Source organism: Myiozetetes cayanensis, unplaced genomic scaffold, assembly GCF_022539395.1.
Source record: "Myiozetetes cayanensis isolate MyiCay16 unplaced genomic scaffold, myiCay2020 scf2-11, whole genome shotgun sequence".
Classification (NCBI taxonomy): Eukaryota; Metazoa; Chordata; class Aves; order Passeriformes; family Tyrannidae; genus Myiozetetes; species Myiozetetes cayanensis.
Window position 1 is genome coordinate 58,568,889 of NW_026087411.1, and position 12,694 is coordinate 58,581,582.

At 37.4% G+C, this 12,694-nt stretch overlaps 1 protein-coding gene across 3 annotated transcripts in view; it reads right to left on the bottom strand.

The window, feature by feature from the left end:
- EYA4 (EYA transcriptional coactivator and phosphatase 4) overlaps positions 1–12,694 on the bottom strand; it is a 149,200-nt gene that overhangs the window by 64,853 nt on the left and 71,653 nt on the right. For all 3 annotated transcript variants that reach the window (XM_050316284.1, XM_050316285.1, XM_050316286.1), the window contains exon 3: positions 4,738–4,787. In XM_050316284.1, the coding sequence (XP_050172241.1) occupies positions 4,738–4,787 (50 nt within the window). The remainder of the gene's footprint in view (positions 1–4,737; positions 4,788–12,694) is intronic.

The window sequence follows — 12,694 nt, forward strand, 5'->3', positions numbered from 1 at the left end:
TATCTGAGAATATACAAGTAATGTCCTTTTGACACCACTATGTAGTTTTATAAGGTAATTTGTCAGCTAACTTTTATCTCAAGCTTACAAAACTGCTTGTCAAAATCTTAAAATTTTCCCTTTCTTCCTATAGACATATAAATATCTAATATAAATATCATAATTTAAAGATCATAATTTAAAGAGGGAAACTAAGTGAAATATACAGCCATTTTCCTTTACCCTCCCAGAAAAAAAAAGGAGTTGTGTCTAAGCTGTCAGAAAAATCTCCTCATTCTTCTGTAGTCTCCCAGCCTCTCCAGAGGGTAAAAAAGCATTTTTTTTTCCTGTAATCAATGGACTTTGAGGAAGAAGCAGGAAACCTTGCTAAATTTCCATTTGCAAGGACTTCCTCTTCATCATCTTGTTTCTCTCCTCCCTGTTTCATTTTATATCCCAGAAAAAACAATACTTGCTGTTGTATCTCAACTCCTGATGTAACTCAGGTCTTATATCTCTGGCAGGCCTGGTGGGAAGGGAAGGAGGATTTGGGGGTAGCAGAGATGCATTTATCAAGTAGATTGATGTCTCAAAGAAAGATGCTGCTCTGGGATGCGTGGCCAAATTGAACATGCAGCAGCTGAGTGTGAGCAGGAATCTGGGACTTGGTATTTATCACTTTACTCACCTCAGAATCATACATATATTTTAACTAATTTCCACAGTAAGGTCTTGTGTCATGAGGTTATAAGAGTAGCTGATGAGTTTTAGGGCAACAAAATGCTCCCTTATTAAAATGGCATTTTTTATTACCTATGTGAAAAGGAAAGTTGTTGATAACTGCAAACAAACTAGCTTTCAAGCAATGCACTAGACTTTAGGAATTTTGTATGACATTAAGTTTCATGTAGGAGCTGTTCAGAATAGTTGGAAATTATACCATTTTAAAGCTACCCATGATATAAGAAAATCAAGAGCAATGTATGTTTACAGGTTCTGAACACACGAACTTCTATTCCTAACCTCACTAGTGAATTTGACACAGGGCCAGCATGTCAGAGCTGTCAACCATGCTACTCCTATCTTGTCTAACAAGACAACAACTCCTGTCTTGTCCAACAAGACAACTGTTGTCTGTACAACAGTTGGCAAGTCCCAACAATTCACTGTCTCTGTATCTGTCATGGTTTCGCTTGTTCTTAGAAACTTTTCCCTTCCCCCTGTCCACTGTGTGAAGGGGATGTTAAATGGGCAGATTGGCTGTGGCTCAGGCAATTGAGTAACACAAAAGAAGTGTAAAATCACATTCCAAGTTGATGACCCTCAAGATCTTGTCTGTGGGGAGGGGTGAGGAGTTCTTTTTCACCTTTTTTTCTGCTCTCCTGGGAAAGGGGAGGGAGTTGTTGTTGCCTGAACTGGGACGGGGTCTGGGTGGCAGGAGCTCAGAGGTGGTTTTGTTCTCAGCCTGGTTGCCAGCTGGGAATTTTGCTTGGATTTTCATCGCTGAGGAACTGTTTGGGAGGCCTCACCTCCTCCATTTTTTTTTGGCAGCACTTCTTGTGCACATCAAAGGAGAGGGGAAGCCATACCACATGACTCAGTCAGCAGGACAGAGTGAGTTCCCATTGGGAAGGACCTTTTTTTTCTTTCCCTTCTTTCTCTTTTTTTTTTTTTTTTGGTGAGGAGGAGGGAAGACCTCCATTTTCGGCTTCTCCAGCACACCCGGGGGTCCCTCCATGTGGTGACCGCCAGTAATCCAACAGTGCCCCCTGCTGACTGGCACAGGACACTACAAGCTCTGCATCTCCAGTGATTCCACAGCGCCCCTTGCTGACTGTGGTTAGAATTGTACCAAATGGTGCAAACTGAAGTTACTTTTTCTGTTTGTTTATTTGTTTGTTTTGAAGGGGATTATTTTTGGGTATAGGATTATTGTTTGGTTGTTTTATTTGTGTTCTTTCATTGTCTCTGCCAATACACCTATATCTTTTAAAAAAGGGTTGTTATTCTTCCTTTATCCACATTTTTTCTCAATTGAAGCCTCTAAATTTCGGATTTACAATTGCTTATAGGGAGGAGTTTGGGTCTTCCTCACAACTCATCCTCAGCAAAACATTTGTGTCTCATTTAAACTGAGACAGTATCATACATGAACAGCTCAGAAAAGCTGTAAACATTTTGGATGACTGGATGGCCACCAGACTTGCAGGGTTAATTTGATTTCTGCTACAAAATTATGAAGAAAGAATGCCATAATATTGATATGCCACAATACAATAAGGTATAATACTACCATTTAGGTATAAAAGGAAGTATTCACAACCACACAACCACTTCATAGGGATTTGGCAAAAATAACTCCTAAGAAACTCAGAATTTGTAAGACAAAGTCGTTTATGAATCAAAATGCCTGTCAGAGATATTGAGGAGTCACGCATGTTTCCTTTTCTGTTTACAACTCGCCTATCCACAACTTCAATTCTTAACTACGGATCCCTCTCCATCTATGCAGTTTACCTGTCTGTTAAGATAACAACCACTTTCCATAAATAAATGCTGGCAAGGTTGATTTTTACTGCATGTATAGCTGTTTACTTCTGAAGAGCACTTTTTGATATGCTGCATAGGTTAGTATATCCCTTAAAAAGATTTGCCAGTCTCATCTGCAGTTTGAATGTTTCTTTCTAAAAGACAAACCCAGGCCAAGCAAGACAAAGAATCTGCTGATACACACATGTCACTCCAAGAATTCTCCTGACAAAGTTCCCACACCCAATTTAATTACTTCCCTACTGTAAAAACACTTTCCATCTGCATTTATTGTAATAGTTTCAAATCCAAAACTAACAGACTATAAAGCTAGCTAAATAAATGAATGATACTGGCCTCAGGTCCCAAGCCAGGAGCTATTCTGTAAGGCTGTGTGTCTCCAGAATTCATTTTTATGCTGATGTTTCATTTTATGTGCAGTGTTTTCACTTAAGCCTTGTTTAGAGAAGAATTACCTTGCTCCAGGCTCTAACGTGAGTGCCACACAGAGCCCTCTAGTGCTACTCCAGCCCAAGGTCTGTCAGAGATTCCTCTCCAAGACCAAAGTCACACTGTGACCAAAAATCCCCCTTCAGGTTGTATACACAGCACTGCACATGCTCAGGCTAGGAACGCTGATTTCAGCTGTATCTGATATATCCTCAAACTGAGGCTGAAGAGCAAAAAATGAAAAGCATTTGTTTGTAAATGCACCTTGAAAAATGAAACTACCAGATTCAGCCTCTAGATTGACTATTTGTAGTGTGAGTTCACTTGTGCATTTGGGAGGAAAAAAAAAGCATCCTATTCCTCAGACTTAGTATGAAGAATTTAATTACAGCTCATAAGAATTTCTTGATGTGCAGAGATAATTACAGTCCACAGGTCTGTTGCAATATCATACTCTGATGAAATTACATCAGACTATGGACTTAATAATTCTTAAAAGCTTGAGATACAACAGTCTCATTCGGACAAGCACGACACAAAACTATGCATATATATGAATGTTATGCTAAGTTGGGATTCGCCATGGTGTCAAAATACTCAGAAGGAGCTTGGCCTTTGTAATAAATTTTAATCCAAAGCAGCAGCACAGTAGATACATTTTTCATTTAGAAGTTACAAGCAGAGAAGGGTAAACCATACCTCCACTGAAGTCCAGGGCAAAACTGGTACTGACTTCACTGAAAGTGTATTTGGACATTGAACTATGTATTCCCTTACATATATTCAGTTCTTAACAAACCAAATGAAAATGAGCTAATCAAAGAAATTCAGACGGTGCACAGTACAGCTCTAGTCACACATACTATAATGGCCTTGGATATTGCAGGTGACCCCCAGAGGATGCTGCTGCAACAGGAGTATAGTTAAGGATGGGTTTGATGGGCAAGTCTTGAATTATTTGACTTTTCTGAGTTTTAATCACGTTAGTGAAATATTGGGTTTATTTTGTGGCTGTCCCCTCACAATTAAAGCTGATGAGTTTTTGTGAAACTAAAATAGGTCTTTTAAACAGATGCAAGACAAAGACAAAAATCAGTGCAAAGCACCAAAAACTGAGAAAACTATCCATTGTAGCCCAACAGCTTACTAATCAACATGCATGCTTAATAGCACATCTAAAACGATTACCACTTTGCCTGCTCAAAATTATTGATACGCATACATACATGTGCAAAATATGGAAGTTAAATCCATTTCCTTTTTCCACATGAAATTAGAAAAAAACTGTGCTTGAAAAGACTGTGCTTTTTAATGAATGTATTGCTTCTTCCCAGCTTATGAACACAACATATTTTTCATATGTGAAAACAAAGAAGTTTTGGTAAGGGTGAATTTTCCCAAATAAAGAGTTAATTTTCCACACTGGAAATAAACTATATTTTCAATAAACTTCAAGAAAGTATGTCAAAAAAGGGATAAATTAAGAAAGTGAGATTTGATTGCACAGATTTCCCTACACTATTTAATAGTTCAGGTTTTTTTAGTTGAAGAGAACAATTCTGTGTTATGACATCATTTAAACTCAACAACGTGGATGCTAGGCTGCATCTTTGAAGGGAAAAAACCCTTCCAGAGTGAAAACCATTAAAACTGGCCCAACCATTTGTTCTTTGCAAAATGTGACTCTGGTGTTCTGATGCTACGTATCCACAGCACAGCTCTGCCTCGTGCTCTGCCACCATGCCGCAGTCAGCTGGCATTTGCCCTCTGGTACCATACCTGGGATTCTGCGTCTCTGAACCATCTGACTCTGTACAAGGTTTCTTTACCTGCAAAAGCAAAGGAGTGCCAGTTACTCTCATGTGAAATACAACTTACTTGCTCACAGTTCACACACAGTACTTAAAGTAGATCCTGCTCTGCGCACTACGATCTCTATAAAATACTTCCCGTACTTTACAGCACCAGTATGCAGCACTAAAGAGTGTGTTTCATTATTATCCCATGAAGAGCTGCCAACTGCACTTCCCCAGGCTCCATTAGTATGTAAAATGTTCAGCTAAAATAGCTTGGGAGTAGTCTTAACTAGGAACAAAGAAACCAAAGAAACCAAAGAACCAGGTTCACCACTTGGAAATGAGAAAGCCACACTGTTCTCGGCTTGGCCAAGAAATGTTTTCCCAGTTGATATTGCTCCTGTTTCCTGCTAAAGCTCACAATAATAAACACCAGGTTCTGGAGCAAAGCACCCTGTTAGTTAAATATGAATAAATTCATATGGTAATTTTCATTTTGTGAATCTGCTAACTGTATGTTAACTATATTTTCCTATTGCATCAATGAACACTCACACCATTTTCACTCATATTTGCAAGATCTAAGTACATAAAAGGTATTTCAACTTGCAGTTCGACCTCTACAACACACTGCTGTAGGCTAATTGAAGGTGATAAAATCCATTGCTGCCAAATAAAAATAGAGAACTGTGTTCTTGCAGACTAGATATCTCTTTGGGATCTTCTGATTTCCTGCAAAATCTAATTGTACCTTTTGGTAATCTAAAGTACTTGTATTTTCAGCAGAGAAAAAAACATTTTGCTAATGCAGAATCCAGGGCTGTGTGGGAGGTTTCAAAGCTCCATTTTTAAAGTCACCTAGAAACATAGTCACTCGGACTCAAATGATGTGACTGACACAATACAAAAACCATTTGCATGACAACCAGCAAGTTCAGTGACAATTTTCAGGAATGCCTTGAATCAAGAGACTCTTCCATACTTATCCGCTACTTTACAGAAAAAAAACGCTGTGACTGTGAGTCACTTCTATTGAAGTTATTGATAAATGACACTCACCAACTCCAACAGAAAAAAGGATTACAGTAATGCTTAATATTTCCCCAAAATAACTCAACTTAATGCCATGCAACATCACTCATAGATGTCTGAGTATAAGCATTATTCTACAGGTGGTCATTTCTCTTATTCATTTGCATTGTAGATACTGAAAAAGACCTGTAAGTTCCCATACATGATTATTCAAAAAAATCAGTTTTCTGTAACAATAATGAAAATTTTCCCATTATGACAACTTAAACCTGTGTTTATTACTGTAAGTGTCATCCAAAACACCAAAAAAGTAGGAAACACAACAGAACTTCTAATTACATTTTGCTTGATTTTTACTACCAACTTTTTTCAACCTATCCAGTTACTCAGTTTCAACCCTTCCTTCTAATTTTCCTTCTCTTAGATTGTTTCTTTACTGTTCCTACTCTGCGACTCCGTGGATTTGTTAGGCACAGTGTGATAGGGAGAGATGTGATGGTGCAGTAGGTCAGCATGAGACACAATGAAGACTCACACAAACCCAAACCTCACAGGCACTATTTCATAAACACTCAGGTGCAAATATCATTGCTGTAGTTTTATATTCACTACATTGTTATTAAAGTAGCATAAGATGTGAAATACAATAAAATACTTCAGATATAACCACAAGATCAAGTACCACGAAAAATGTCTTCAGTGTGTGTTGATACAAACAAAAGAAATATTTATTCAGATTACTGTACTGTGTCAACATCACAATGAACTGTTAAAAAATATATCCAAAATCATTTAAAGACACTGAAATTACAACAGCCCTTCCTTGAGATGAAATGTGTACTCTCTGAAGTAGTTTATCTCAATCGAGCTACAGAGGATTTGGCCAGAAAAATAATATTTTCATTTCATATATAAGATATAATTTAAACTAACTGAAAATATAATGTATTTAGAACTATAAAACATAAAAATATAAAATACAATAATTAAAATTAATTAAAATATACATTCCTCATAGAGATATAGTACAAATCCTAGTACGGTTCCTTTTTCCATGTCCCTTTAACATCTACCCACTTCCAGGATACTTTTGCTATCTCCTTGGTGTTAAATTTATTGGCACTTATAGATTCCTTTTCCAATTTCTTTGCTGTTCTGTGGTTGCCACCAGACGCACTGCCTGTCACATTTGCACTAGGGCACAGATCTCACTGCCCAGGTCAGGAAAGCTCAACCACTGATTTTAAACAGTTGCTGGAGAGTCTGACAGTCACCCAGCACATCCCAACACCCTAACTTTGCAAAATGATGGCATGTCCTGTGGTGGGCAACTACCACAGAAGCCCAAAGATAGTTCAACCAAACACTAACATCATCCGAGCACTTTTAACATACACAATATATTAAGACCCCTGGTTCATCTGTGCGGGGATGTGAGGTGCTTCTTCTCTCTCAGTTAAGCAGTAACTGAGTACTCTCAGATGAGTTGGCCTACCCCTGCTCACTCTACTACTGCATTTAGCTCTGACCAACATTACAAAGCAATTGAAATGTCTGAAAGATTATGCTTTATCTGTGTGGCAAACATAAAAAACCAACAACAACAAACAAAAAACCTCAACCGAAACAAAACCAGCAACCAAAAACTGATAAGTTTTGGTACACCTTAAAAGGGAGTAGCAGAAAAGCCACTGACCAATTACATCAAAAAGACTCACCTTCTGTGAGATGCAACAAACTTGGGCGGGACGGAGAATAAGTATCTTTTATTTACAAATATTGCAATGAAAGCACAATACTTTAAAAAATAAGAGTATTTCAGGTTTTCAGCTTGACACATAGATGAAGCACTTCATCTATGATCATTATCTAAGAAATGTACAGCAGAAGCACAGAGTATAGATGTGTCTTTTCCTCTGAGACTAAATGTAAACTTCATTGTGTATCTCTAGGGTCCCTCTTTGAGAGAAAAAATTAATAAATAAAAATGTTATTTCTTAAAGGAGGAACAGCCATGTGATTTTCTTTCAAGTGTCCATACAGAATGCACACCATTTCTTTTTAAGGCTACTCAAGTAGCAAAACACATTTTGTTATTCATAAAATTATGCTACCCTTGATGGTGAACAGAAAATCACTGTGAGAAATTCTGATCAAAGACTAAATGTTGTTTCCTTTGTATTCAGCTGTACTGTTTTACCCCTTAATCTGCTTGCTGACTGTTTTCAAGATAATTAACTTTCACTAACACCACATTTATTATTTACTTTCTCATGTGTTAAACGAGAAAAAGAACTTTTTTCTTTATTCCTGCTCTGTTTTCCTTCCTCCCCCTCTCTATTTACACAGGTTTTCTCACTATTTTAGTTATATACATGTTGAAAATCATTCATAAGAACAAGATACCAGTTTCACTTTGAATTTTGTCAAACTGCACTACACTCTCCCACTGGCTGCCTGCTACAAAATGTTCAGAAATTTTCAGCTAAAAATATGTGCATACAAATATTTTTGAAAACATGGTATGCCGTTATGCTACTGAATGGCTTTAGCACCTGAAAGTTGGAGGTAAAATCCCAAAACTGAAAGGGGATGGGGGAGATTAAGGTGTACTGATACCCAGGAACCATAATTTCTGTGAAATGGTGGCCAAATTTATTTTAGATTTTAAGATTCTAAAAGCCCTGCTGTCATACTGTTCATGGACTCCTGTTGCAGTCTGACTACTGAATTGCTGAAGATGCTATCTGCATGTAATACTCTCCCATCTCAAAGATGTTGGTACTGCATGAGCCTTAGGATTACTTCTCCTCAATGCCAGGAGAACCCCATACCATCAGGAAATTTGACATTATCAAAACTGTCCCTCTTTGCTTTGTCAGTTCCACCTCCCACTGTTCAAGTACCAAGGTAACACCCTGAAAGAGAAAAATCTTGTAGACTCAAATACAGGGAGGAAGAGAGGAAACAAAAAACAGGGAGAGGGAATGGAAATCAGGGGATGAAAGAAGAACAGGCTCTTCACTGGGGCAAAACTAGAGGAGAGCAGGTGAAAAATGTGGTAAATGTAGGGATGGTGTGTGGAAAGTGGAAGAGTAGTGGGGCTGGCTGGGATGGGAGATTTTAAATATGAACTCTATTAAAAGCGTTGGGTACTGTGACGGTACTCTGGAAAAGAGATGCATTTATTCATTTGTCACAGAACTTCAATAAAGGTGTATGATAAATATTTACATGAGGAATGATTTTATATTAAGTATGGACTTTGGGTGCTTCATGTTTAACAAAGAAAGACTGAAGAACATAAACAGAAAAATTAAATCACACATTCATTGCAAAAAGAAGATATCCTCTGAAAAGCCTAGTATGTCAGTAATAAGGCCTACACCATAATGCATAAGAAGCTGTATTTCCACAGGCCATATTAATTCTGGCATTTCCTTGCTTCTGATGTTTTTCTTTGCAACATTAACATCTTTTAACATGATTTTATTGGACCTCATTACACTAGATGTTAAAACATGAAACAGTTCTGCTCTATGAGGTATTCTCACACACACACACACATTCTGGTGGTATTAAACACATAATGCAACACAGGTGAGAAAACCCTCCTAATACTCACAGCTGAAAAATCTTGCAACATCAGCAGTAAATTATTCTGGCAATGAATCTGTTGACCTCCCTCATCCCCTGCATCAAATATGGCCTTAAGCATCCCTCTCAAATCAGCAAGCGTGCGGTAGGGCTGAGCAGAGTCTGCAATGCTTTGGGCCTGGAGGAGGCAGCTACACATGGTAGAGCTATGGAGGCTCTAACATGAAGGAGACAAGAATGAAGGAAGAGAAGTAGTTTTTGCAGACCCAATGACATCTCAAAGCACATCTATGTGATTGCTCTGGAGTGTGGGCAGCACAGGCGTACTTCTACTGCCTGGACGACTCCCTGCAGCAAATTACTCTGGTGAAAGTTCACCAACCTCTACACACTGTCCAGAGAAGGGTCTGTGTCTGTAGAATGGCCCCAGGACAGGGTGGGGCCTGCACAGGAACAATTTAATAGAAATAGATGAGAAGAATATGGCTCATGATGTTTGTGACACTGATATGCGAATGAATTTTACAGTAAAGTCATTCTCTTCAAACATTTTTTACATGTTTTTGTTTACATGAAGTTTTATAACCATCTTGACAACAAAAACCTTATTGTCTATACAACGCCTGGCATAACAAATATTTTTTTTTTGCTATCATGACATCATGGTTACCATGAAACAAATAATGACATTTGCTTGACCAACAAAAACAGGGCAAGGGCTAGCTGAAAGGTACAGTGCTGGGATTTAGTAACAAATTGTAGCCATTCAGAAAATAAATATACTTTCAAACTGATTTAAAACAAAACAAAACAAAACCACAACAAAACCCACTAACCAAACAACAAATATTATTGACAATGAAGCACGTTTCTGATGGCTAAATTCAAGTAACACTCCAACTATGTACATCCTGTGAAGACTAAATCTCAGTGAAGCTTCTGTAAAATCAAATGCTTAAGAGATCTAGAGAAAGACCTGAAATTAATTCTAAATAATCCCAAATTCTGAACTGAATTTTAACAGTAATTCAGTTATGCTCCACTTCCATAGATCTCATAAAGATTTCACTTACTTAAACCAAGTGATAGTAATAAAATTATATACTATAAATTTTGTATTAAAATGAAATATAGAATGAAATTAGAATGGTTGTGAAAATATAATGCTATATACTCACCATTAAATTTTAAGTAGTTTTCTGACTTAATTAAAAACTCAAACACTGATGCTACTGTTGAAAGAACTTGAAGCATAAAAAATTGATCCTTTTGTTGCCTATTTTTCACTGTGCAGAGACTGTACATAGCTGCATTTTAACAGAATCACAGCCTAAAGTAGGTTTGTCATATTTTAGCAGACTTGAAAACAAGAATTCTAATTGCAGTAGAAAAATGAGAACAAATATGCTACATCAATTAACTTCATTTAAAATTAAAGGGTTGTTTGAGGCTTTTTTGTGGTTTTCTGGGGGATTTTTTTTGTTTTGATTTTTTTTATTTTTTTTTTTTAAATTAAAGTCTATATGAGCTAGTCCTCAGTGAAAACAACTTTCTGCTCATCATCTTAAATAGGCTTAGCTATTCAACGGTCTCTTCCATTTTCTTAGGAGCGAAGAGTTAGTTATGCTGTCATCTAAAATTGACAACTCTAATCAAAACAGACTGAGGTTTGAATATGCTGATTTTTTTTTTTTTTTAATGAAAGTAAAGGGCAAATTATTTAAAAATCTGGAGTATGGATACCGACTGGTGATGCTGATCTTTGTATTTTATGTAGCATGGTAGAGGAGACTTCGTATTTTAAGACATTAGATATGTTTCCATGCCCTGGAGGAATAAGAACACCGTGGATACTGTGAGGGGACTTACAACACGTAGTACATTGCAAGGGTGAGAGCAAGGGATGCAAACAGAGGAAGTCACTGATGTTCCCATATCACTATTTTCTATTTTTCATGCAAACCGTTCCAAAGTTAGATTTGTTCACAATGAAAGGTATCATTGCTACCTCCTTCTCCCCTACCTCTTCCCAGACTAATACAATAATAACTCTGGTCTGCAACACTATGTGGTATACATCTAAACTTGCAATGAAAAACCCAGAAGGGATATATCTAGTATTAAATACCGACAGTTCAAGCATCTAAATAGGTCTAGGCTTGTGACTCCAGGCTTCCTTTCTATCTAACTGAAAGATATAGTTGTATTTCACCTGACCTTGAATTATGCCAAGATTAATTATGACTGATGGTTTCTACTCTCCTTTTATGCTAAAGAGAGCAGGTAGTGGGCAAACACTGAGAAAATGGAATGGTGCTGTCAGAGAGTGACGGACACAGCCTGCGTGTCTCATGACATCTTTCCTTAAATCCTTTTTGTCAGCAACGCTGATTATAACAATGGAAAGAGATGGCTCCCATGAAGGTTTCATGGTTTAAAGCCTCAGCTCCTTTGAACCAGTCATTGACTCTAATAATTTTAAGGTGGAGCTATGACTTACAAAGCATACAATAATCTGCTAAATGCTTCCACTTTTTGAGATTACACTCTTCATCACACTCAGAACGTTTTGGATTTTCTGTATAAACTGCTGCCAAGAATAGCGTGGATGAACCAGAGACCAGCCTACAGATAGACCAAGAAGCTTCAAAGGGGTGCTGCGTTTCCCTTAGACCTTATTTCACCAGGTTGGAATGATGAGCACTTGCTGGTGTGCACAGTGCACAGACATTAAAGTTAACTGGGATTTAATCAATCCAGGTAAGTGCCTTTTTCATACTTTCAGTGGGCCTATAATGATTGTTTCTTTTGGGCACACTGCACAGTCTTATCACTGAAACAAGCCTTTGTCAACATAAACCAGAAGCCTTTATCCAATATAAAACTATGCTTCCACTGAGAAGTTTTAGAGAACGAAGGCACCATAAGGTGTATTTATAACATGAATAGATAAAACCTGAGACAACTTTAACTCCTCAATTTTCTCATTCATATGCTATATTTGGGGACTAAACATTCCTTCCTTGGTAATTTCTTGCTAGTGGAAGGGTTTCCTATGTGTTTGTTTTTGCAACATGACTAATGGGTTCACACAGTTCAGAGCTCTAAGCGTCTTTAAAGTCTTTTATACCTGCAAACATTTTTAAAACACATTTTAAATTGCCTTTGGCACAAGTGCACTAAAAACATCAGAGGGTGTAACAGTCAAGTCATAATTTAAGCAATTGGAACCTGTAAACTACTAACTTCTACATTTTGAAAAGCATTTATGCATGCACTGTGGGAAAAAAACTGGCATTCTTTTTTTCTTT